The sequence below is a fragment of the Sander vitreus genome, chromosome 18 (assembly GCF_031162955.1).
Source record: "Sander vitreus isolate 19-12246 chromosome 18, sanVit1, whole genome shotgun sequence".
Lineage (NCBI taxonomy): Eukaryota > Metazoa > Chordata > Actinopteri > Perciformes > Percidae > Sander > Sander vitreus.
Genome location: NC_135872.1, coordinates 11,167,505 through 11,192,844, shown reverse-complemented (window position 1 = coordinate 11,192,844; position 25,340 = coordinate 11,167,505). Strand labels below are relative to the sequence as shown.

The 25,340-nt window shown below is 40.9% G+C and overlaps 2 protein-coding genes across 3 annotated transcripts in view; both read left to right on the top strand.

The window, feature by feature from the left end:
• The first annotated feature begins 453 nt into the window (after positions 1–453).
• On the top strand, positions 454–3,231 carry LOC144533501 (melanocortin-2 receptor accessory protein 2A-like). Its single transcript, XM_078274882.1, has 3 exons — positions 454–591; positions 904–1,003; positions 1,549–3,231. Exons 1-3 carry the CDS (start codon positions 474–476, stop codon positions 2,024–2,026), a joined length of 696 nt encoding a protein of 231 aa, XP_078131008.1. The 5' UTR covers positions 454–473; the 3' UTR covers positions 2,027–3,231.
• Positions 3,232–7,389: 4,158 nt separating this feature from the next.
• LOC144533132 (uncharacterized) overlaps positions 7,390–25,340 on the top strand; it is a 30,487-nt gene continuing 12,536 nt past the window's right edge. The window contains exons 1-14 of one of the 2 annotated variants that reach the window (XM_078274302.1): positions 10,132–10,330; positions 10,496–10,567; positions 10,854–12,286; positions 12,819–16,350; positions 16,652–16,831; positions 17,939–17,977; positions 18,358–18,476; positions 19,600–19,756; positions 20,010–20,149; positions 21,627–21,753; positions 22,421–22,456; positions 23,135–23,292; positions 23,469–23,592; positions 24,676–24,821. In XM_078274302.1, coding sequence (XP_078130428.1) covers positions 10,520–10,567; positions 10,854–12,286; positions 12,819–16,350; positions 16,652–16,831; positions 17,939–17,977; positions 18,358–18,476; positions 19,600–19,756; positions 20,010–20,149; positions 21,627–21,753; positions 22,421–22,456; positions 23,135–23,292; positions 23,469–23,592; positions 24,676–24,821 — 6,239 coding nt within the window. In that variant the 5' untranslated portion in view covers positions 10,132–10,330; positions 10,496–10,519. Of the gene's footprint in view, positions 7,663–10,131; positions 10,331–10,495; positions 10,568–10,853; positions 12,287–12,818; positions 16,351–16,651; positions 16,832–17,938; positions 17,978–18,357; positions 18,477–19,599; positions 19,757–20,009; positions 20,150–21,626; positions 21,754–22,420; positions 22,457–23,134; positions 23,293–23,468; positions 23,593–24,675; positions 24,822–25,340 lie in introns of those variants that run through there. The other variant, XM_078274303.1, reaches the window with a different exon arrangement.

Sequence of the window (25,340 nt, the reverse complement as noted above, 5' to 3'; positions counted from 1 at the left end):
ATTGAAGGAAACCATGCAGCATCTTCGCCCCCAACACCGCACTCCGTGACTGGTTAAGATTGTTTTGTTTTTTTTGCAGTGTAATCTCAGTATCTCAGGGAGTGAGTGAGCCTATAGTACAGAGGATGCTGGGTGATGGTGATGTGTACCAAAAGGCTGCTGCTTCGCTAACAGGACTCACATGAGGATGAATGGAGTTTTGACATAATGGTAAAGCGATGGATTTCCCTGCTCTTCATCACCTTTTTGGCGCGTTGTGGATAACGTACAAAATATAGAGAGGTGTTTGCGGAATTCCCTGAATTCACAGGCTGCATACTTGTTTTCAACAACACGGAGAGGCTCACATCCCTGGAGATTGTGGTTTGTAAACTTTATGGCTTTACAGAAACATCGTGCATTTCTATAGTGTCTTTTTTGCTGGGTCGATTTAATTTGTTTTCTGCTGTTAAGGTACGTAAAATCGGTTTGAAATGTCCGACTTTAACAACCGGAGCCAAACCAGCACACGTCGCAGTGACTACGTGTGGCAGTATGAATATTATGACGACGAGGAGCCCGTGTCTTTTGAGGGACTCAAAGCGCACAGATGTAAGCTGAATACAACTGCACTGAGACAATCTTCCATTCCTGCCTTTCTGTGTGTGTGTGTGTGTGTGTGTGTGTGTTTTTCACAGGGTTGCTTACCTTTACTGCTGTTAATTAGTAATGACTCATTAGCCCCTGCACATTTCACTCCTTGATATCTTTATTGCTGCAGCTGGTGACATGCCCTACCTGCTACTCAATAAACAAAATGATGGAAGTATTTTTCATGCAGCACGTGTACTGGCATTTTGAGGTGAAGAGAGATGGTTTACTCTTCAACTGATAACTGATTTTCTTTCTTCTCTGACATTTCAGACTCCATCGTCATCGGCTTCTGGGTTGGACTTGCTGTCTTTGTCATTTTCATGTTCTTTGTGCTCACTCTGCTCTCAAAGACGGGAGCACCACATCAAGAGTGAGTATAATAGCAGGTCTACAGCAGGCCCATCTTCTATCTGGCCCCATGGGGATAGTTTCAGCACCAAGAAGAGCTCCAGTATTTCAGCTCTCATCTTATCTCAGAGCTGGGGCAGCTTTCATGCCTGAGGGTGAGCTCCTCTTGTGTAGGCAGAGAGACAGGACTGCAATGAGCTACAGGGACGCATTTGCTATTCTGACAGTAGATTAAGAACATTTTAATTTGGGTAGGTCAGTGGTTGTTCTCATATGTAGGACTTTATTGTGCTTTTGTGGAAAGCTGCTATTTGACTTTGATGTGAGCTTCATATAGCCATAGGCACATTGCCTTCCCATGTGAAGATCAGCAGTGGGAGTTGGAGAGAAAACCCTTTGCTGGGATGGTTTTATATTAATTACCAGACAGAAAAATTGTGAAAAGACAATCTACAGAAAAGCTACAGGTTCATACAGGACTAAAATGACAATAAAAGCCCCTGATATTTTCAAAACATTTTTCTGCTTCAATCTCACTTCACTGTTGCAATCTCTCTTTCACAACAGAAACCCAGACTCTGAAAAGCGGCATCCACCAAGCAGCTGTCTAGTAGACATCCGCGCTCCCCAGGATGAAAATGACAAAGCCTTCTCTCGTCCATTGCTAACGGAGTCTCGTTCTTATTTTCATTTCTACATTAACGAGGAGGATCAGCGTCAGGAGAAGCAAAATCCAGAGGACGAGAGAGTTGGAAAGCACAGTGGGGCGCGAGCCCAGCAGCGGACCAGAGGTATCAGCTCCTCTGGGATGGACGAGATGGAAGAGGATGTTGAGGAAGCTGAGGGACACCAACCTCTCACGGGACTAATAGAGGAAGACAGTAAGACAGACAGAGAATGTTCCTTCTTTTCCCACTTCAACATCCCTAACTTTGTGAACTTGGAGCACAGTTCAACACTTGGAGAGGATGATCTGCTATATGAGCCCTCTGTCATACTGGAGCGCCAGTCTCACTCTCAAGATGCTCACCGTGACATCCACTGAGTCTGTTTATACGAAGACATCACAGGCATGGACATAGTGTTATTGTAAAATTAGCTTACCTTTAACATGGCCATTTGTGATCTGATGGGGAAACACACACACACACACACACACACACACAGCTACCTTTTTCTAAAAAGTGTCTGCTTGGAGAGTTTTAGCCTTTTCAGGGAGCATACATGCAGATCAATAAGCAAGAGGGCACAATTCCATACTAAGTGTAACTCACAGTTATATGATGAGATTTATTCCTGAATATAAAATACCTCTCAAATGGTACGCTTTACTTTGAGTACTAGGCTACTCTGAAATGGATGCAGCTGTATTGTGCCTGGACTAGATGTCTTTCCGAACAAAATAAGAGGAGAGTGGCTCACCAGGGAGACATGCTTGTAACATTTCATCCTGCTATTATTGCTGTCTTGCTTTCTTGTGCAATTCCGTACAATGGACATTATCTCCCCAACAGGACACGGACGCCAGATTAAAAGCATGGAATTCAATAATGTTTCTTGTTAAATGAAGTGCCCTCTATTAGAAAAGGTGAAATGTACTTTAACCGTGGGATTAGTAATACAAAATCAAATGTATTATTATGGGGTAGGTAACCTAAGACCTTGGATGACAATGTGATATACGTAATACTTTTGTAGACAGATCTCTTGAATCAGAAAAGATTTTGATTGTCCAAATAAGGCCTAAATGGTTTTGGTCAGTCAACTCAACACTGGTGTGGTGTGGCATTTCATAACATTAACATTGTGCAATAAGATCACACTCAGATTTACAACTTCATCAAGATTTATCAGAGGTAATATCCATAAACAAGAACTTGAAGCCGCTCTAATTAATATTTTTATCAACTGTAAGAGCCACAAAGCCTTTTACCCTCTTTCCCCACTGGCTTTGCTAGCTGTTTTCAGAATCTCTGATAAACTCTCTGTAACTATCTGCCCACACCAAATGGAACACAAACAAAATTAATGACCAGCTGAACATAGTGGAGGATATAGCAACTAAAGAGCCACACATTTCCTTTAGGAGTTGGAGCTGAAAGGAAATGACTCAAAATAAATGTTTACATTACTCCTTACCTAGTGGATATGTAAAGAAAGTATTTGCTAACATATGTCAACTTCAAGTTGATAATATGTCAATGTGGTGTTTCAAGTGGCCAAAAAATGAATGAATGCAGGTTGGAGTCTTCAGACAGTGTAGCAGAATGTCTGTATTGATATGAGCACTTGTGTAAAAGGAATCAATTAAAGTGATGTTTGGAATTGTTCTTATTTGTTGGTAACATATTTAATGTTTAGGTAGATTTGACATAGGAAATAAGACATAACTGTTGTACTAAGCAGTACTGAGGTCTGGGTCTTAATTCATGTAGAAATCAAATTTGCAGTCAAAACAAATTAAATTACTTTGAGCCATCCGGTGGTGATTATTCGAAGGAACATTCTAGCTGTTATTGTCATTCATCAGCAAATGCCCGAGCTACATATATTTAGAGATTCAGAGAGTCTATCAACATTAACGCGACACTGACTCCACCAAATCAGCCGTTTGAAAAAACAGCCCATTAACAGGACGTGTCAGGGAAAATAAATGTTCAAGCACTGACACAGCTCATATACGTAAAAATGTAGGAAATGTGATTAGCTAGTTCCCGAGAACTATTTGCAGGGAAGGCTTTCACAATTTGGTCAGTGTTCTTTTTTCTGTACCAAGCACACCAGCAGGGAAATTATATTCTCAAATTTTTTGTGAAATAACAAATTTTTACAATTAGTTTTTTTCTTACCAATGAAATGTCATGGTAGCTAACATGTGGAATAGTGCTCAATATCAGTTATAAAACTCACATGGTATTAAACAAGCCATGCCAAATTTTCTTTCTTCCTCACCCTTTTTCCTCTTACTAAGTGCAAAATACATTACAGCCCAATATATTCCTGCATTTATGCCTTCGTCTCTGAGGAAAATGGATCCAAGTGCCATTAATCGCAAGCATCATTCAGTGTGCAGTTAGCGCTGAATGAGGAGCAGCAGAGTTCAGACAGTGAAAAAATAGAGTGGGCAGACGGCAGGTGAATGTCTGGTTATGTAATGTAAACATTAGCACATGTGAAGTAGACTTTCTTATTACAAGTAAAATGTGTAAGATTCCCCTTCTGGTGGGTGTGTTACCCTCAAACAAGCTGAAAGACCCAAGGAGACCAGAAAGGGTACATTCATTACTCCTTATTTCTTAATGGCAACTAAAACTGTTTACACATCATTAGAGATAGTAACTGTGGTGATGGAAGACTTAATGGCATGGCAATTAAAGAGGGAGCAGCAGTGAATCACATTCTTATCTTCTGAATGAGGGGGTGTTCAGTCAAACTGTTCCCTGTGTGTTCCCAAAGACAAATAAAGCTGAGAGGTTGGTTGTTTTTTTAAAAAAAAATAGGCAACTGTGTGTACATCTACCTCAGTGTGAATGTCAATCTAGCTCTCCTTTAATGTGGCCTCATAACTTTATTCACACCCAGTCTATACATGTAGGAATGACAAGTTTTTTCCAATTCCTACAAGGATGTAGTGAGCATCAACAACCAAGAGAGGGGGCAATGGAGTTATATCAATTCAATGCAGAAAGTCTGCCATTTGCTCTTTTTTCCTAAAAGCCCCAAGGCGGTCTCTGTAGGCATTGTGGCTCATGGTGGTGAACTGCAATGACGCTTCAACAAATATCTGAGAGGAAGAGGCGGAGGAGGGAGAAGGGAAAACAGTTTTTTGAAGCAGAAAATTCTCTGGGATGGTGGGTGTTCAAAGGAAAATGTCAGTCTAACGCAATTACATATTTTAGTTGCAAGAAAACAAGACAACACATTTTTGTGGCATTCAGGTTGTTATGATCTGAGCAAGGGCAATGTTGTAAAATATCTACAAGTCAACATTAACCCCTGCTTTTTTAGGCATATGGGTTTAAGAGGGTTAAACAACCAAGGTGACAGCTGGATATGTTGCCTGAGAATAAGTGCAGCTTCTTCTCATCAGTCAGCAGACTTGGCTAATGTGGGCTAAAAGACACAACTAATGGAACCGCTGATGACTCACTGCACCAGCTCAACGTCTCTTCAGCTCTCTTTCTGCAGCCAGGTGTACTACTAAAAGCTTTTAAAGTCTTGAACACACTCGACTTGTTCTTACATATTTTTTGGCTTCCTTATCGTTTCGTGTGGAAAAACCTACAGTAAAAGGATCCTGCTGGCCACACCTACTGCCAAACTGATTGTTCCCTTCCTGCACACCTTAGTTTTCTATATTGTACACTTAATAATTTTCTCCTCATTTTATTTTGACCTTTTAAAATAATGCACAGCAGCAAACATACATGATGACACATAGCTTTTGTTTCATAGAAAATGTTTTTTAGTTGCTATTTGTAGTGCACACATTTAGTTAACCTCCGTACAGTCACACTCTAGTTTGTCTTTAGACTTACTTGCCTTCAGTCATTCTAGTTTCTATTTCTTTGAGTTACCAGTGCTGATTGTCGTTGCTGTTGGAGCAACATTTTGGCAAGCCAGCCAGAGCAAAAGATGCATCACCTAAATGAGCTGTTAAATACAGGGAGTGGCCAATCAGAATGTACCAAGTGCCTGCCACATCACGGGGGATTAGGGGGAGATTCTACTTTAGAGATTTTGTTTCTTTCTTAGTATATTAGTTTGTGTATATGTTTGTTTTGGCTAATTACTAAATATTGGATATTGGAAATACTGATGGACTAATTGCACTGTTTCCTTTTATTTGTAGTTTATTGTGTAGTGTGTTTCTTTGTGTTACTAATTTGTTTGAGAAATGGTCTCATCAGCCATTACATATGTTCCCGTGTGGTCAGCTTCTGTAATCAGTTTAGTCTGTTTAGTCATCTTCCGTTTATGTTATTATAGCCTGAGTTTAGTTCTGTTTAGGTAACCTCTTTAATGGGCGCAGATCTTTGTTACATATTTTGCTTCATTTATGGACAAATAAAACCCTCTTTTTTGACTCCTCAAGCCTGCCAGCTCGGTTCCTCACAGATCCCTTAACCTCAAATGTCTTAATGTTTCTACCTTAAGATAATCCATGTGTCTTTAAAATGTCATAGTATCCAACCAATCAAAAATGTATTTTTAAACTTGGTGTGTCACTTTTTTTCTTTACATATGCAGTATCTATGATGTGCCTAATTTCATCCCTTATAGTGATTCAAATCTCTCAAGCAGGAAAACTCTGGGTGGATCCAGAAATGAGTAACTTTCTCTCCCTCAACAAAGCACAGACTGCTCTGTGTAACAAAAGGAGACAGGTAGGCATGTCTGTATCTGTATGAATACAGGGCCAGTGCTGAAAACGATTCTTGGCACAATGCTGCAAAGCCCATGGATGAACCAATGCCTAAAAAAAACTAACCTCTTATTACACTGCATATTATAATTTGAGTCAATGAAAGTTGTTCTGTGTGACTTTCCCCACACATTTGCAGTCTCAGTGTATAACAAGCTCTAGAGCTAATTCAGGTCAATTATTGGAGTTAGCGCAGGGGAAGACACAGAATTTTTCCCAGTTTTTTTTTCTAACATGTCTGTATTGTTTTCATCATCTGCTTGTTTAATTTACTCCAAACCAGAAAAAATAGACTTCCACTCCTCTGTGTGATAGTTGTGATAAGGGACATCATTTGTATATGTTGCCTACAAACCCCCCCACCCGCAGTTTGCTATGAGAAAAGAAAAGGGCAATGTCTAAATTTTTCATAGGGTGGATAATGAGACAGGTTTCAGCTGCTGGCACATTAATAAGTCATGCAAAAGACACAGAGAAAGGGAGGCACGCAGAGAGAATGCATTTGCAATGTATTTGCATGTGTTTGTGAATGTGAAGCGTGTGTGTGTGTGTGTGTGTGTGTGTGTGTGTGTGTGTGTGTGTGTGTGTGTGTGTGTGTGTGTGTGTGTGTGTGTGTGAATAAAAGGTTTGTGGATGTGTAAGAATATCCTTTAAAAGTGGGATCTTGGGCCAGATAAAAGTTATTCTGAGAGGTGCCCTGCCAAATGAGGAAAACATTTTTTTACAGAATGGCCCATGATATGTGAACAGCATAATTAGATAGCCTACAAAACAACCAGTGGCAATATGCTGAGTATTTGATTAGGTGTCTATATGGGAATATCCTACCACCCTGTGCGCCTACAACCACAGACTACCTGTTGTCTATTTGCTTGCAGCCTTGACAAAGTTGCACAATAAACCGGCCTAGCTGCCTGCTGTGTCACGGTGCTCAATGCCTCGGGGTGTGTTACCTCAGTCCTTATTAGAAAATCAGCAAAAACACACTTCTAAAGCTGCATTCACAATGACATCTATCTGGCATACTCCAGGACAAGAGTGTTATTTTCTCATTTAAACCGCACTAAATATTAATTAGGCAGGCAGTGTAGATTCCCCTGTTCATATGTGACGAGAGACAGGGTACCTCACAGCGGCGGACGCACTGAAAGGCTTCACTCTTTAAGAAGGCTTTTGCAGCGGGCTGCATTTGAAGGGTTCACTCCCGAGACAACCGAGAAGGCAGGAGAAGGGAGGAACCCTGTAGCCTAACAATGGTAAGATCTCACTTTCTGTCTCTGGTGACGTGCTTGTGAAGAAATGAACTGGGGCTCGTTCGGTCGATGGACTATTTGAGGGCCACTGTTTTGGTTGATCTTCATCAGGATTGCGCTGTCAAAACGCTTTTCAAAGAGATTAGTGAGCTAAATTATATCTCTGTAACAGTTTTTTCCCCCCATACTTCAACACTTTAGGGTATACCTGCAAACATCAGGAAACATAGGTGTTATGAAACGTTAATAACTCGTCACAATAGGCCAAACAGGACCTTTAAAAGGTCTAAAATAATAATAGTTATGGGATTTTTTTAAACCGACAATTAACCTACCAGCGCCACTCCCACACTTATGGCAGCCTGGATAGGTATGTGACAAACTAGAAACTTGGGGGTGGGGGGGAGATGTAGTCCGTAATTCAAACTTTTGTCATGTCAAGTTTTCTTTATTTACTTAAAAAGAAAAGTCGAAATAATGTTGTAATGTAATTTACACAGACAAAAAGTGGTTACAGGGTTAAATTCCTCGGCCAAGCAGCACGGAAAGACTGACTTGAGCTGCCCGCCAAATGAAACAAGGGCACACAGGTTTGGAAAGCCAAACACCGAATTCAACAGGCTCTGAAACCCACACAGTCAGTGCGTCATTTCCCCTGGAAAAGTTTGTTTGGACACGGCCTCTTGCTGCCTTAAATTGCTGAAAATAATGTAGGAATTTTGAGAACACATCATCGACCTGGACGAAGTGCTTCAGCAAATACAGGACTGCAGTGTGACTTTACTAAACCAGAGTCATTGCATCTAATTTCAAACTGTAATGTTTAAACTTGTTTATGCACCTAATGTTAGACACAGTGGGTCTATTTTGGACCACTTTGGAGACTTCTCATGCTGCTTTTCTTCATTAAAACATGGCTTCTGTACTTTATTAGTCTTGGTCTTTGCTACAAGATCAAATTTGGACTCCCTTAGGTCTCACAAGTGTCTCATATTTGACAGCCAAGTGATAGTTTGATACTTGAGGTGCAGAGCTGCGAGGTACCAACCATCAGATATCCCTATACATACTTGTTTAGCATTCTGTAGAAATAATTAGAATTGTTGATCCCATTTCTACTATTTTATTATATTAAATAAGTACTGTAATGATGTAATGAATGTACGTAGGCTATCACAAACCTGTTCTTTATTCTCCTGCTGTGATGGACGAAAGCTATCTGTGCGGCTTAGTTTCTAAAGAAGAACAACAAATACAATACGCCAAATGAATATGTATAGGCCTACAGAGATGTGTACCAAACATCTTCATTGCAATCCACTCTAAGCATTTATTATTCCAAAAATGTGAATTACTAACTATGACATGATACTGAATGGACAAACAATTCAAACTATATCCTTCTGCTGTAATGACAGAAATAACAGCAGTCAACGGAAAACATAACCCTGCTCCTTGCCATTTTAAAATGTTTAACACGGGAGAACGGGTATTATATCAAAATTACATTTGACCCCACAAAAAAAACGAATAACAGTTATACTGAAAGCTTCATAAATACTGGAAGTAATAATAAAATATATACATTTCTAGGTCAAGCTATGGTTTCTTAAGTTACCCAGTTTCAAGATCCTTTTACTTTTAATTTATAACAAAAAGGGTTAGTAAGTGGTGGAAGAAGTATTCTGATCCTTTACTTAGGAGTACTAGTACCACACTGTGGAAAATACTCAAGTAAAAATCCTGCATTCAAATCCTTACTTACTTACTAAAAATATGACTTAGTAAAGTATTAGCAGCAAATGTACTTAAAGTATCACAATAAAAAGTATTGAAAATTGGTCCCCGTTTTACGATGTTTTTGGAGTAGTATTATGCATTAATGTGTGTGTTGCATTTTGCTGTGTTGTTTAAGGTTGTTCTAATTGACATACTGCTCAGAAAAATACTTAATCTTGCAGTTTGTTAGAAACATTCAAATTCAAAATCACCAAATTTGGAGATACATGGTTTTCACTGGACAGGAAGTAAAAGTAGGCTACATTGCCTCTGAGAAAGTTGCATAACATGGAAGTAAAGTAAACTTGAGTAAAGTATTGACCACGAATTTGTACCTAAGTGCAATACTTGAGTAAATGTAGCCTACTTAGTTACATTCCACCACTGCTAAAAGTATATATTGTAGTGATTTTAATGTGACTGACTGGGAGTTGTTAGTATTAAAAGGTGTAGTTTACAGTTTTTAAATGTTTTTTCAACTTGTCTAATTAAATATTCACAATCATTGCTGATGGCAGCTAGTCAAGCCTGGTTTTATTCAGAGACTAACACTTATCAGCTAAATGAAACTGCGGTCAGATGGGCGACCTCTTGTTGAATAACCGGCTTCATTTAGTGACACTCGTCTCTGAAATTTACGAGGAGCATTTGAAGGCATCGTTTAACCACCTGGCTGCGTGCGCTCCATCGGGGGCAGAACTTTCACAGCGCCCGTATCTGCGATGCCGCAGTCTGGCCAGTTGTGGATGCTTTACTGGATACAAGGAGGATAAAACACATTTCCATCAATTAGACATGCATATTAGTGCTTCTTTTATCCTTTTATGCATAAACTGACAGCGGTTTATATGTTGGAGTGGGCCGAAAAGTTTTCTTCTTTGTCTAATTAAGGGTGAGTTGAACTTGAAACTAAAAGGAATTGCTCAAAGTTAGAGTTAGGGATGGATCTGTCACTTTGCTAAGGCAAAATATCTTTTTTTGTGATCATTTTCTGCTTTTTCACACTGCTATTTTTTATCCTGGTGGAATGATTTTGTTTTTGTTTTATGCTCTTTAGGAGTTTTTGATCTAAAGCAAAATCATGTTCACAACCTACATAAAGAATCTGAATGATATGGTATTTTCTACGGTAAGCTTACAGGTTATAAGCACTCCTGCATGTATTTGCTATGCTGAGAGATGCATGGCCAAATACTAAAAATGTCAATGAACAAACCTCTAATAATATTTACTTTAGATCCCAAGCCTGCACTCCCTTCCTTTGTTCATTGGCAAGTTATGCTATTTGCACTAACACGTGTAACTACTCAGCTCAGCTAGAGTTTGCGCATATTCATTGGAAATATGCATGTTTATTAACTGCCACTGCATGTGTATACAGACATTTATGTGAGTTATTCTCTGCTTTGATTTAGTCTGAGAGCCCTGAGGAGCAGCAGAGCACTGGGGTCTTGGGTCGTATCGGGAGCTGGCTTTCTCCATGGAGGGTAAAAGGTCCAAAGAGTCCCACTGAAAATGCCCCCCCAACCAGCGATCAGGCTGTTAAGTCAGAAGGAGAGGAGGAGAGTGAGGATTCTGTGAGTCTCTGGGCAGGGGAACAGTGGGAGGAGGAGAAGGAACAGAGCTCTAATCCCAACCCACTCTGTCTCCCCAGAGACATTTTCCCCTGTGAAGAGGAGGACGCCACGCAGTCTGCCCACAGAGACGGCGCTGTTGTGAGCAGAACTGAGACAGCAGAAGGAGGTCCAAAGAAGGAGGAGTTTGTGGAGTGCAGGAAGAAGAGAGTTGGGCAGGGCAAGGAGAGGGAGGAGAGCAGTAACGGTACTTCAGCGAGCGGGAATCTTGAGAAGAATGCCAGTCATCTGACACATTTCTCTTCCTCTTCTGAGCAGGGAGTGGTATGGCACTCTGAGTGGGCCCACACCCAACCTCAGGCCCAGAGACAAGCACAGGCCCAGACAGGCAGGAGGCTCCATGTGTACCTGGAGGAGACCAGTGTGATTCACTGCGGCCAAAACAGCTGTTCTGGACAGGAAGTTGTCCAAACCAAAGTCACAAAAAAGAACCTAAAGGTCCTCGGCAAAGCTAAGTCATCACCGGGTTTTGATTTTAACTTAAGTTCAACAAGTGCAGAGAACAAAAGGACAGATGTCAAAAGGACATATGTGAGGCCTGCTGTTGAGGCACAGAGTTATAACAGTGCCCTAGGGGGAGTGTCACTGAAATCACGCAAGGACTCACAGTCAGAGCCTGAACCTGAAGAACAAACAGAGGTTGACAGCATGGGGCGTAAAAACACAGCCAGAAGGAAATACAGGAAGAACTCTCAGGAAGATGGAGTGGACAGCTCCCAGGAGAAAGTGCCTCCCAGTGCCCAACCTGTCCCAGAGGGAATCCCAACATCAGATAACTCAGTGACAAGTCCTCAGGGCAAAAGTCCAAAGACTGATGTGGGAGAGTCATCTGTAAACTCCTCCTCCAAGCACAACCCCACCCCTCAGACTTCACCTGAAGGAGCAGAGAGTAAGATTTCCTCTTCCGATACAGTCCAGCAGTTGGACAACTTCCAGGAATCAAACTCAGTCATTGCAGCCACTTTGGCATGTGTTGATGGGGGCGCAGACATGGACGACGACGACAGTCTTTACAAAGTAGAAAGGAGGACAGAGACACCAGAGTCCAAACGCAGGAGTATGAAGGTTTCTCAAAGTGAGGTGAAGTTTTTTACAAAATATGTGCCTTTGAATCCAAAGCAAAATCCAACAGGAGACACACAGGAACTTAAGGCAGCGTTTAAGAATAACGAAGATGAAGCAAAGGATAAGCCCAAGACAGAGATTGATGCCAGGTAAGTTCTCACCTAAATGTGATTAGTAAAGTATAAAGAGAGCAGTTTCTGATTTGTAAATGACTGAAACAATGACCGATCACATTTTCATATACTGCAGTGTATATAGAAAAGTCTTCCAATAATGTATTCCACTTAAAATAAACTATATGTTAGGAATACATGTTTAGTTTGCAGACATTTTAACCCACCTGTCAAGCTTTTGTGGCATTTCTGTCAAATATTGTGTGCTGCTATGGGTGGAATATCACAGGTGTATCCACAGTCAAACAATTATTGTGAGTCAGAACACAAAGTACAGCCTTGTGCTATAAGATTGTCACTGTGCAGTACAGACCAGATGAAAAATAGGTCAGATTAAACTCAGTCTAACACTAAACTAAACTAACATTTATCTGACAGAGAAAAGGGTGCATATTGAGGCAGTTGTGCAAGTTTAATACACAAGTCAAAGTCAACTTTAAATGTTTAAAATTTAGCAAAATATAAAATGTATATTTGGATTCAAACCTTAACCTCTTTTCATACACAGACTACACAAGCTGAAGAAAATGAATGAGGAGCCTAAGCCAGTCGTTGGCCGCCTTGCAGATAAAATCAGCCTCTTTGAGCGCCCGGCAGCGAGGGTCAGCAAGCAGACCTTCCAAACCCAGAGGAGTGCTGATGTCTCTCCAGTCAGGAAAGCCACAGAGAGGCCGAAAGCAGATTTTGTGTCGTCAGACCAGAGATCAAGTTCAGCTGAACGTTACGGCATGGCCAGGTCCAGCTCTGCGTCGCCCATCAGGGAGAAGCCGATGACGATCAAGGAGCGAGCAAGGAACTTCACAGAGGCATCTAAAACAGAGGACATGGCAGGGTTGCCTCAAACACCAGTTATGAAAGGAATGAAAGCTATGTCTGTTGCAGTTGCTGCATCAAAGTCACCAGAACTGGACCATCAGGGTAGACTGGATACTAAAGAGCAAATACAGGAAGCAAAGTCAGAGATAACATTGAAACCAGATGGACAAGATACCACTGCTGTAGGGGTAAAGATTTCCATATCTAAAGAACAATTAACGAGCTCCAAAACAAACGACACAGTGGCCTTGAAAACTGCAGATCAGGGTACAAAACCTAACAGTGTTGAAACTAATGTTTCATCTAAAGGGCCGGGTGATTCTGCAGAATTGACCAATAGCATTAGCCCACAGTCCAAAGGCCCGAGCAGAACAGGCTCCCGCTCTAAAAGAAGAAAAGGTCGGGAACCAACCAGTCCCAACAGCCCAAATAGTGAAACAAAACGAGATTGCTTTACAAATAAGCCAGAGCTCACTGTTATAAAACAACAACAGGTAGATGGTACAGAGGAGGGTGCTTCTGCCCCCAAACAGGTCTCATTACCATCTAAAAAAGCCCAAGGAAATACATCAGATAAACCTGAAACTAAAACCAAACAAAAAGCATTTAAGAAGGAATTGGAGATGTTGGACATACAGAAGAAACAGTTAGATACTTCATTTAAAAAGGAGAATATCGACAAACCGGTCAGCAGACAGGAGGGACTGCCTGAACCATCTGTCAACAAAGATGAACCTGATACTGCTGCTCATAGCAGCGAAACAAAGACGCCTATTGACAAAGATCCTGGTATTTTACCCCAAAAGGAGGAAAAGGCAGGGGGACACAGTCCCTTATTCACACATAGGAGAGACAAGGCCTCCAAGGACAGCAGAGAAACGGCAGCCTCCTCCCCCTCCCCTGCGGTTGAACGACCTACTGAGACGTCTTCAATGGAGCAAGAGCCCCCTGTTGAACGTCCTAAAGAAGAATTGTCGATGCAATCTGAATCAAAAAGTAAAGAGAAAGTGAGTGAAGCGAATAATAAAGACACTGGGCAAACACCGCAACCCCAAACCAAGGACATAGAACTAACAAATCAGGCCAAGAGTAAAGATGTGGATAATTTAGAAAAGGTAGAGGGCGAAAAAACAAATCAGGCAGAGAGGAAAGATGTGGATAAATTAGAAAAGGTAGAGGGCGAAAAAACTAATCAGGCAGAGAGGAAAAGCAAAGAAAAACCACAGCAGTTCCTGCATTCAGAAAAAAATACCACAAAGGCCGAGGTTTCAGACAGCAGACAAGGTATCTTGGGGACAGAGGGTAAAGCTGATGAAAGAAAAAATGCTGAAAGAAAAGAGACACAGCTGGTCAAAGCCATAACAAAACCAGGAACAAACCAAGCCGAACAAGTCTCTCAGTCCTCAGAAAAAACCGTAACATCAGACCTTTCTGCTCAAAAACAACATGTTGGAAATACGAAGACTACACATCCCGAAAAGGCTGCTGTTTGTGCCGTCACCCAGACTAATGAGGCTGTGTGTGTGTCTAAGAGTGAGAAAGGGTCATCAAAGGAAGAAAAAGAAGCTCATGGGCCTCCTGAGTTGCAAACAAAGGCTGCAGAAAGCCCTGAAACCAAGACAGGGCCAGTAGTGATTGCAGAAGAACCACAGCCTCATTCTGTGGAAAAAACAGATAATTCACCAGATGACTCATGTGCACATGGAGCAAATGATGCTCAGTTCTCCAGCTCAAAGTCTATTACCAAAGCAACTACAGCAGCTGAGAAAGTGACTGTAAAAGCCGCTGGTGGCACTCCAACGTTGATAACTGCACAGACAGATAAAATGTCAGAGAAAGAATTATCTGTTAAAGAGTCTACTCATATTTCTGTCTCTAAATCTGCAAGCAGCAAAGGAGCAGGGCAAGATGATGGGAAAGAAACTGTCAAATCAGTGCCTTCGGAAGTCAAAGTCTCCGGAGATGTAATGAAACTAGCTTTGCAGTGTGAGGAATTAAGAAAAACAAAGAGCACAAGTGACATAACTCCACTCAAGGGCTCGGAAATAATAGCACAGAGCCCCTCCGATAGTGCCGCTTCTAGCTCCACAGTTAATGTGGTCAAGAAGACAGCTGAGAAAACATTCCATTCACCAATAGATGAACTTTCACCTGTTGCTAATGGTGATGTCTTCCCACATCAACAACTACACACAGTCAAAAAGGAACTGGTTAATAACAAGCCAAGTCAAACTCCAAAAGCACCCACTTCCCCACAGGCTAATAAGCCGATCCCAGACTCAACCCAGGGTTCAACCATGAAGAAACTCCATTTGCCACGGGGACTAAGCAAAGACGATTCTACAACACGACAAGACGCCCCCTCAAGCTGGCTGGATGTGGACTTTCCTAAACGGAGGCTTAAAGTCCCGGTGCCCAAACTGAGCTCTTCTGGAAGTGAGAGCAATCTTCTGGACACCTCTGGTGAACTAGATGATGATGACTTTGTTGAGAAAATCAAGAAGCTTTGCTCCCCGTTCTCCCTCCCGCCACGTAAACACAACCAACTCCGGCAACCTCAGCCACCATTCGCCATGCCTGCTATCAGGGAGGACCGCTTTGAGAAGACGTTTGACCCAGAGGAGTTTAAGTTTGGCCTGAGAAAGAAAAATCAATTCACTGTAGACACAACCCCAGGCCTTTTGGCCAAGCTCCAGAACAAGGAGACAAAATCTGGCCTGAAGCCTGCCAGGGCTAGTTTGGCAGACAGGAGCATGCTGCTCAGTAGCCTGGACACTCACTCTCGCCTCAGGGACAAGACCCCTGTCAAAGATGAGGAAGATGTTAAGGAAGAGAAAGATGACCAGGTCAAGGTGAAGTCTCGCTTGGAGGGGAGCTGTGTCCTCAGCAGCCTCACCTCCTCCATCTTAAGAGGGAAGAAGAATGGAGTTCAAACGCAGGTAGAGGGCACCAATTCTGGGGATGTGTCACCTAGTGAAGCCCCCCAGCTAAGCCCTCCACCTTTAACCCATCCACCCCCACCAAGCACAACTGCCGCAGCTCCACTCAAAGACACACTGGCCCTGAGCAACAGAGAGGAAGCCCAGGCTGTGGTCAGTGACTCAGGCCCTCCACTTCCCTCCTTTAACGACATCAAACTGCCGGACTATTTAGAGAAGTACCTCCCCCGAGAACCAGTGAAACCAGTGCAGAGCATACAAGGACAGCAGCAATTCAAAACTAAGGTTAGTTAATGTTATTTTCACCTTAAAATGATGTGAATTTAAAGAAGTTGTCCGCATAACACAGAGATTTCACAGTCAACATACATCTTGCAGGCACAAGTTGAAGTAAGCAAAGCTATAAAAACATCTACACTCAAAGTGTATTAATTCTCTAATGAAAGGAAATACTCATAGAACCAAGTGCTCGATTTTAACATGTCTCTAAATAACAACAAACATCATTCTGTTATTTTTATAAGTTCCCTAGGGATGTAAGGAATAACTTCCATAGATACTTGATGGTTTTTGGTTTATGCATCAGGTTATTGAAAAAATGGCAACTGCAGCCTCCGGAGGTGAAGCAGATCTGGCTGTGAAACCAGGTCCAGTTCTTCCTGATGCTGTACCTCCATGTTTTCCTGAGATTCCTTCAATCACACACTCTACACTCCCTGAGCTTAAGCAGCCATCGGCTCAGCCACAGGGAAGACTTAGTGAAAATGTAAGTGTGAGGCATGCATTCTATTAGAGGATACCTAATAGTTAGTATTACAAATTAAAGCTGCATATCTCTTTGAAGTGTATGGGCTTACACTGCTTTCTGTACTAGGAGGTGAGCTAGAAAATATTTATATCCTTTATTTCCTTTAGAGATGCATTACCAACTCTTTATGGAAAAATCCACCTGTTTCTTTTCAAACCTATTTGCGTTTTAGGATCATTTTTAGGGACAGTGGATCTTTTGTCTCGCTAGTCCCAAACTGATTTAGGGCTGCAACTTGTGATTATTTTTGTAATGCTTTATTTTACATGTGCTTAATTTCCTAATCATTTCCAAATTCCTGGAAAGAACTGTGTTTCCTTAAAAAGGATAGTGCAAATTAAACCCAAGTAAATATTTGATCAATAGCAATTCATGATTGTACATTTTTGTTCTCCATATATGTTGATTTGTATGCTTGCCTGTTCAGTTGCGAGCTATTGGTTAGAATAATTTAACTGGAAGTTTACTGATTGAACATGCCTCGTATTTCCAATTATTAATACCAAATAACATAGCTCTTTCCAAAAAACTCTGAAATTACTGATCAGCATTTGATTATTGATGAATCTGCCAATTAATCAATTAACTGTTTAGTCAGTGAAAAGTCTCATCATGATTTCCCCTAAACTGCTTGTTTTGTCTGGCTAAAAGTCCAAAACCCAAAGTTATTCGGTTGACTATCACAGAAGATGAAGAAAACAAGCAAATATTCATATGTGTAAAGGGAATGTTTGGCATTTTAACATTGAATAATTGTTACCGACTTGATGTTACAAGCTTTATAGTGTCTGTAGTTTTTTCTGTTGCCTTTTTGCAAGCATGCTGGATTTAGCATCACTTTTTTTCCCTTTTGGCTTACCAGTGTGATGCTTGAATACAAATTCAAAGCAGTGCAGTCTCCATGGACCCACTGTGTCCATGGAAGTAAACTGAAAGGTCGGGGCATTCAACAGGCACAGAGCTGCTGGACAAACAAATGCAGATTAGCTTTTCTAGCACTTTATATATGTTTGCAGTGGTCTGCAGTCTTTGTCACAATGCAAATTCAGTGTTTTTGCATTCCAGATAAGAACTGCCAAGGGATTTCACAAGCGCCCTGGAAAGGTATGCACAATTTTGCCCACATACTGTAAAAACAAAATGTAGAGAGGTATCTGGACAGGCAACTCTCTGTTCTGTGAAAACATCTGCTTTTCATATGGTGTTCTTGGGGGTAAACACAGTATTTAAAAAAAACAGTCTAGTGCAAATGCTCAGCTGGATGTGATTACAATAATGGAATTCAGTGCTGCCAATGCAGTGCAAAACTTGTGGTTTTGCATTATTGTAGAACTTCATTAGTAGCTATACCCCTGGCCCACACATTGCTTTAATTCAGTCTACCTTCAGCTTTAGCTGTGCTGGGGATCCTCTTTCATGACTGGTATTAACAAAACAAAAAATTGTTGATTTGTTTTGACACTACCCTTCATGTCTCTTAACAGATGGTGTTGTTTGAGAAAGCTCAGTTCAGTGGCCAGGCGCATGAGATTTACAGGGATGTAGCAGATGCTACTTCTCTGCAGCTATCACCTCTCATATCTGTGAAGGTTGTTAGAGGATGGTAAGTAGTGAAATTCAACTGGAACTTTCAGAGGATGAAAAGAAAATCTGCACTGAAGTGTACTTCTAATTAGTGTCAAGTGGTTTTGAGATGCCAGTGTGACCTGTTAAGGCTCCTGGGTGTTCCATTGATTTAATGAAATATCGGGATTAAGAGTTCCGTATTTAACGTTAACTGTAATTATATATCCACTTTCACACTTTCTCTTTGAAATGTGTTACTGGTAAACAAACAACATGTTTGTTCATAGTTGCTCACCAGAAAGTTTGTGAATCCTTGAGGCCTGGCAAATGTGTTGAATGTATGTCCTTCCCTCTCCTTTTGTTTCTGAAACCTGCATCGTTAACACCCATGTTGACTTGCTTGCAGTTTTTTTCTTCCCTGCCTTTGCTGGAGCATTGCTGCGTTTCTTGACGTGTTATCGCCACCTTTAGATCAGTGGAATAGTTTAAAACCATTGGCAGGAATGTGTACAACATGCTCATGTGCATGCATGTGCATTCTCGTGTGTGTGCACAAGAACAAACTAGGGAAGTACAGGGACCCAAAATTTGCTCCATAGCGCTACTACCAGTGGTCAAAAACTCCACATCCAAGCTTCATCTCCATGTTGCTCTCCCAAAAATAGCAAAAGGGATAGTTACAAAGTTTCTTGCATATTTATATATTTGAATAACCTCTGCAGCTAAGAATTGCACTATGCCTTTATAATTATGTGGTCATTAGTTAATGACCGGCTCTGTCCAAAGGTAACAACATCCACCTACTAGCACCTCCAAAGATCACTAATAAACTAGTTATAGATCTCATTTGTTGAATCAATGAAAAAGAAACAACGTGTAAAGTTGACATGTTTGGGTTTAGGGGGATTATGTGCTGGGGTTGCTAGACTAGTGGTGGTGGCTGTAGCTTCATATTTATGGGACAGATAGAGTGGTGTTGGTCTTCTCATCTAACTTTTGAAAAGAAAGCAAATATGCATATTTTTCCAAAAAAACGTTGAAGTAATGCTTTAAGACGCTTTTTGTACCACATACATTTATCCTGGCCCTTCCTTCTTTTTTCCAACATATAATTATCTGTTTCTGGCCATATGATTACATGTTTTTTGTTCTCACTACAGCTGGGTGCTCTACGAGAAGCCTGACTTCCAGGGACGCTCCATCGCCTTGGAGGAGGGAGGCATTGAATTGACAAATGTGTGGGCAGAGCCTGGGCTGGAGACAGAACCACAGAACAACCCATCAATGCTGATTGGCTCGATTCGACTTGCTGTCTGGGTGAGTCCACCAGTTAAATATATCCACTTCGTCTGGCCTTTCGCACATAGCACTATCAACATCATCGTCACCTCACATGGCCCTCTGAAACATAGCTAATGTGTGATATTGCTTCATGTATATTCAGTCCAGACTCCGTAAGAACAGAATAGGTACGCTTAGTTAAGATTTTACTTGGTCACATTACAAAAGAATGACTTGAGGACTAGAATGGGCCACCTCTGATAATTGCTGTGTTTGTTTCCCCCTATAGGATTACAGCCTCCCCCATATTGATCTGTTTACTGAACCGGAAGGCCACGGCAGAGTAACGCCTTACCATGATGACACAATAGAGACGGGCTCGTTTGGCATCCCACTGAGCACTGCTTCCATCCAAGTGCACTCTGGGGTGTAAGTGTGGCTGTTTTAGCAAAACAATCATTCAGATCTTTTGCAATTGACTGGTAAAGCGTGGGTGTGACAATATTGAACAGGCCGACAAAATCAAATCATTAGCAAGACACATGGTCTACTTATTGTGATTGATCAGAGTGGTAGATGGGTAGTTATCTGGAGATTAGATTTTATTTGAAATGCAAAACATTTAGGCGCTAAAGAACGAAGAACTAGTGTCATTGCTTTGAGCAGCCAATGAAAAACCCCCATGCTCTGCAATGAGTTTTCCATTGCTAATGACTGGAAGACCCAGCAGAAGAGTAGACTTTGGACATCTTGCCTGCTGTGCTTAACGTAAAGCCTAAAGTATTTTTAATGGGATGTTCCCGGTGTTTGGCTTTGACAAATAGCTGAGAGATAATAATCATTGCTACGTTCCTTTCGGTCTTTGGTTTGACTCTCACTCGTTTGCCTCACAGGAATGTCTTCCTGCTGTTGCATGTTAGAAAATAGAGAAAGTGTGGGCACAGCAGAGTGGAGAGGTGGAGATTTATGGAGAGAAACAGACAAAGGTGTGGAGAGAATTTGGCAAAGGGGTGAATGTTTTTTTCATGTGAGAGGTGTCGGCATTCAGGACATTTTGTGCCCTGCCCCTGAGGAAGTTAATGATGGTAGAAGTTATAGCTATTTTTGTAGTTTTACCTTGGCACCTTTGGTAGAAACCTGACATTTTGGAGATTGTTTCAGCATTTCTCGACAACTCGAGCTGTCAAATGCCAGCTCATCTTTGCTCAGCTACAAATAATGATGCTTCAGCAGCTCCCCCTATGGCGTTTGCTCTGTGACAAGTGGGGCAACTGTTCAGCAGATGTAGTTTTGTGTTTAACAAATTCACTCTAACATGCACCTAGCTCAGTTGTGTTCACTGATTTTAACTGACTATTTGGCTCCAGTTATTATATATCTTTCTGCACCATACGTTGGGCATCAGTTCTGGGTATCACTTCCTCAGCACTGACTGAATAAGCTGGGTTAATTTTTTCTGCCAGAGGCTCACATGTGGTGATTGATATGACATAGAATCCGACAAAGGCTGTCCACGCTAAAAGTGAATTGTAAAAGAAAATGCTTTGAACTGAAGCATGCCATTCAAAGATATTGTATTCTAAAATAACCAGCTTTTGTTGTCTGCTGTAGTTGGATGACTCATGTCTGACATAAATACAAAATACCTCATTAGAACACTGACCTGACCTATTAATACTTAATGTTCTGAGCAAAATTACCAAACATACCTGCTGATTTCTATATGGAAAAAAAAGTATCTGTGCGTTTGTTCTTTTTTATGACAATTATTCCTTTTATAAAAGCAACAAGCCATGCAAGGTCATGACTCACATTGCTTTGAAAACCACCAAGAGGCATAATATGGAGGGACGTTTTGGCTTAATACTTAATTAACATGCAATGTGGGTGTCCCTCTTTCCTTCAGGTGGCTGGTGTTTAGTGACCCGGGGTTCCAGGGCATGATAGCTGTGCTGGAGACAGGAGAGTACCCTTTTCCTGAGACCTGGGGCTTCCCATCACCCTTTGTTGGATCTCTTAGACCACTTAAAATGGTTTGTATTTCTGTGCAACACTGAATGTACACTGCAGAGGATAGTTGAAGAATGAGATATGTTAATTTGCTACTTCTAGCCACACTAGTTGCGTGGTTCTGTAAATTTTGTAAAAACATTCATGGTTCCCAGAGGATGAATCCTTTTTACATTGGTACTCAGATTTTCCATATAGTGCCACCAGCAGGTCAAAAGATTCACTTATTTTGGGAAATATAATATTAATTCATATTATTATAAATATCTTAACATTTACCAGATTGAGAGAAAATTGTGGCTGCATGTCATTCCCCCTCTCTCTCCCCCTTCATCTCTTCAGCTGTCCTATGAAAATGAAGGCCTAAAATGCCCAAAAAATAATCTTTAAAAAAAAAAAGAAGAAAAAAAGTTGTGTAGTAATTTGGTTTATGACCAAATTCATGCAAAACTAATGAAATTCCAGCCTCAGCTGTACTTTGTGTTTTGTGCTCAATAACACATTTAAAACATTTTTTGTGTAGCAGGTATAAAGTTAGCTGTTATAGTTAGCCGCTGCCATGGCTTTAGACTCTTATTCTTGTTTCCATTCAACTCTTCCTTTTCCATATTCTGACTGACTCGCTTTTTTTTACAATGTACATTTAATTAGAGAAGCTAATGCTTAGTAATAATGATGTCTCTGTTCCAGGGTGGTTTCAAAGTGGAGAATCCCAATGAAGTCAAGGTAGGATTGACAAACCATTCTACATTTTACTTAACTTGCACATGCTTAATGTTAATATAATGTTATTTTAAATCTGCTAATTATAAAGTAACCAAATGATTAACTCTGACTATTTTATAAAAGGCATTGTGCATTGCATCCTTGGCTAATTTTTATTTCAAGACAAAAATAGATGCAACGTCAAAGAATTCCCAGTGTAACCATAGCGTTTCAACAGACATTTTCAGACCTCAGAATAAAAGATGTAAAGCCTTTTTTTAGGCTTAACGTTTTGAACTCTCAATCAACAATTAGTGAAAATCACCCTAGTGCAAACATTCCTAATATTGTGCTCACAAAGGTTCAACAGACGAAGTATGCAAGGATGCATTTTTCACCTCATTTGCGGTCACGCTAAACCCCAGTAAGAAATTCAGTAACATTACTCAAACTTACTGTGTATATTTAGAAAGAAGTGTTTTTTTATCGATAAACCTGGTTTAGTCTTTAGTTAACCTGCTATCTTGGATCAAGTGTCATTCTATGAATAAAAAGTGCATTGGAACAAAAACACAGAGAGAACAAAGACTCAAAAAAGGTAGATAGTAACAAGGACAGAGCTGAATTGAATAGCAGTTTGTCTACTCAACCAAATGATGAGTGATGTTTGATGTAAGCCTTGTCCTTTCTCTATTTCAGGCTGTGGTGTATGAGAAGCCTGGCCTTGAGGGCTTTTGTTTGGAAATCGACAGTGACATTTTCAGCTTTTGTGAAAGTGAAGCCATTGCTGCAGATGGAGCAAACTTTGACTCAACAAAACTGAACTCTGTGGGTTCTTTAAAGATCATCGGAGGACTGTGAGTCTTACAGTTAATTATCTGTGCTTACACAGGATCAAGTTAAGTTGTAATATTGACTTGGAGAAAAGGTTATTCAGGATTAGCTTTGCTGCCAGATTTGAGGTTAAGTAATGCAGTCCTGATTCATAAATACAGCTCTAACCAACAACACGGCTACATTTCTTTCCTTCCAGCTGGGTGGGCTACAGCGAGCCTGGGTTTGAGGGCCAGCAGCACATCCTGGAAGAAGGAGAGTACCTGGACTGCAGCGACTGGGGAGGCTCAGAGCAGCTCCTGTCACTGCGACCAATACTGGCTGTGAGTACCATGCTGGGCTAACTCCCTATACACCTTTTGTGTGACCAAAGTAAGCTCAAAATACACCAGTATGTGACGAGAAATAGCTGTGGTGTAATGTTTAAATTATGGTTCGACCACCATGGATTTATGAAGGTTAAAATTAGTCATCAAAAAATGGAAAGTATTCTGTGTTGCTCCTATAAAAGTTTATTCTTGTCAGAATGGAAAATCCATGTAAAAGCAGCAAAATGCAGGCCAAAACTTTTCACATAAACTCACACTATTGACTGTGTACAGGGTTAGCAAGCCAAGAGACCTTATTTACTGTAAATACCAAAGAAAACTCAGAGGTTTTCTAATTGATTCATAAAAACAATGTTGAACAAAAGTAAAAAAAATGTGCAAAGGCATTAAAGTTGTTTTTTGAAGCTGTGGTAAGGGAATAAACCTCACATTATTAGCAGTGGGCACTGCTGACTTTTGGATAGCCCAGTCATTCATAAACCAGTCAATATCAGCTTAATTTTTGGAGTAAACTGATTTACTAGCCCAACCTGTGGTTCTCAAACTGTGGCGCGGGACCCCCTGACAGTGCACTGAGCCATTACAGAGGATGGCACACACGTCTAAGTTGAAAAGTGTGTTGAAAAGTGTAAAATTAAGTTTAAATAATAAATTGAGTTCAATTAATCAGATTAATGTGGGCCAAACAAAGAAACAAGTTCTTTCACACTTGCAAGAGTATGAAGATCCAGGTTATTAAGATTTATTCAGACAGCAAAAAGGGTTCACTTTTAGAGTGGCGGATTTGACTTTTTGTGTCGGAAAACTCTGGTAGTTTGTGCAACATTTACCTTGAAATGTGGGTGAAAGGAAACGTGCAGCTCATTGTTTTGATAATATTATATAGAATGTTCAACTTGACTTGTTTTGTTACTAATTTAGGTAATGGTTGATCAAAATGGAATTGATTTATAGTGGAATACTGGGCATGACGCTTCCAAAGGGGGCATGACTAAAAGAAGGTTGAGAGCCACTACCATAAAGTATGTTGAGTTTGACTATGCTCATTTGTGATGTATGCTTTAAATCTCTCTGCAGGATTTCATGTCTTCGCACCTCAAAATGTTCAGCGACATACAATTCGGTGAGCTGGGCGTCAACATTGACCTGACAGTGCCTGTGATTAACATGGATGACACAGGCTATGGCATGAAGACGCAGTCAGTTGATGTCATGGGTGGCGTGTAAGTGACAAACATTATACTTACATATACCCTGTAACCTTCACTGCTGTGTAAGCAGTAATGGAGATAATGAATAGTTGACAGTATCATTGTTTCTCCTGCTAAAGTGAATTGTTCTCTGATTGTTCGAATTCCTGAGCTGTCTTTCCATTGTTAGATGTAAAGTTGTAATGTTTCTACAGAGGACAACTAACAGTACAGTGCATGCATTCTTACAGTATGCTTCAACCTGATTATTACTTCAGGCTACATTCTCACTGAGGTCTTGTGCGGTTTATTGTCGTTCAGCAGCTCAGAAAGGTAAGGGTGCCGCGCCCATGCTAACAGGTTGAGACAGAGTAAATAGTTCACTATAATGTTCAGTCTGCCACACCTCATTCATGTCAGTAAATTGGTTTTGGAGCATGCTGTCTCACACCCTTTCGCAGTGGGAATGAATGTGAAATTAGTGCTGGGTGTGGAGGAGTTTCTAGAAGCCTGAATACTGTTAACAAGGAATGGCATTTATATTTGGATGGT

Coding starts and splice junctions, on each gene's coding strand:
- LOC144533501 (XM_078274882.1), top strand. CDS start 474: ATGTCCGACTTTAACAACCGGAGCCAAACCAGCACACGTCGCAGTGAC. Junction 592..903: donor GGGACTCAAAGCGCACAGAT/GTAAGCTGAATA, acceptor CTGACATTTCAG/ACTCCATCGTCATCGGCTTC. Junction 1,004..1,548: donor ACGGGAGCACCACATCAAGA/GTGAGTATAATA, acceptor CTTTCACAACAG/AAACCCAGACTCTGAAAAGC.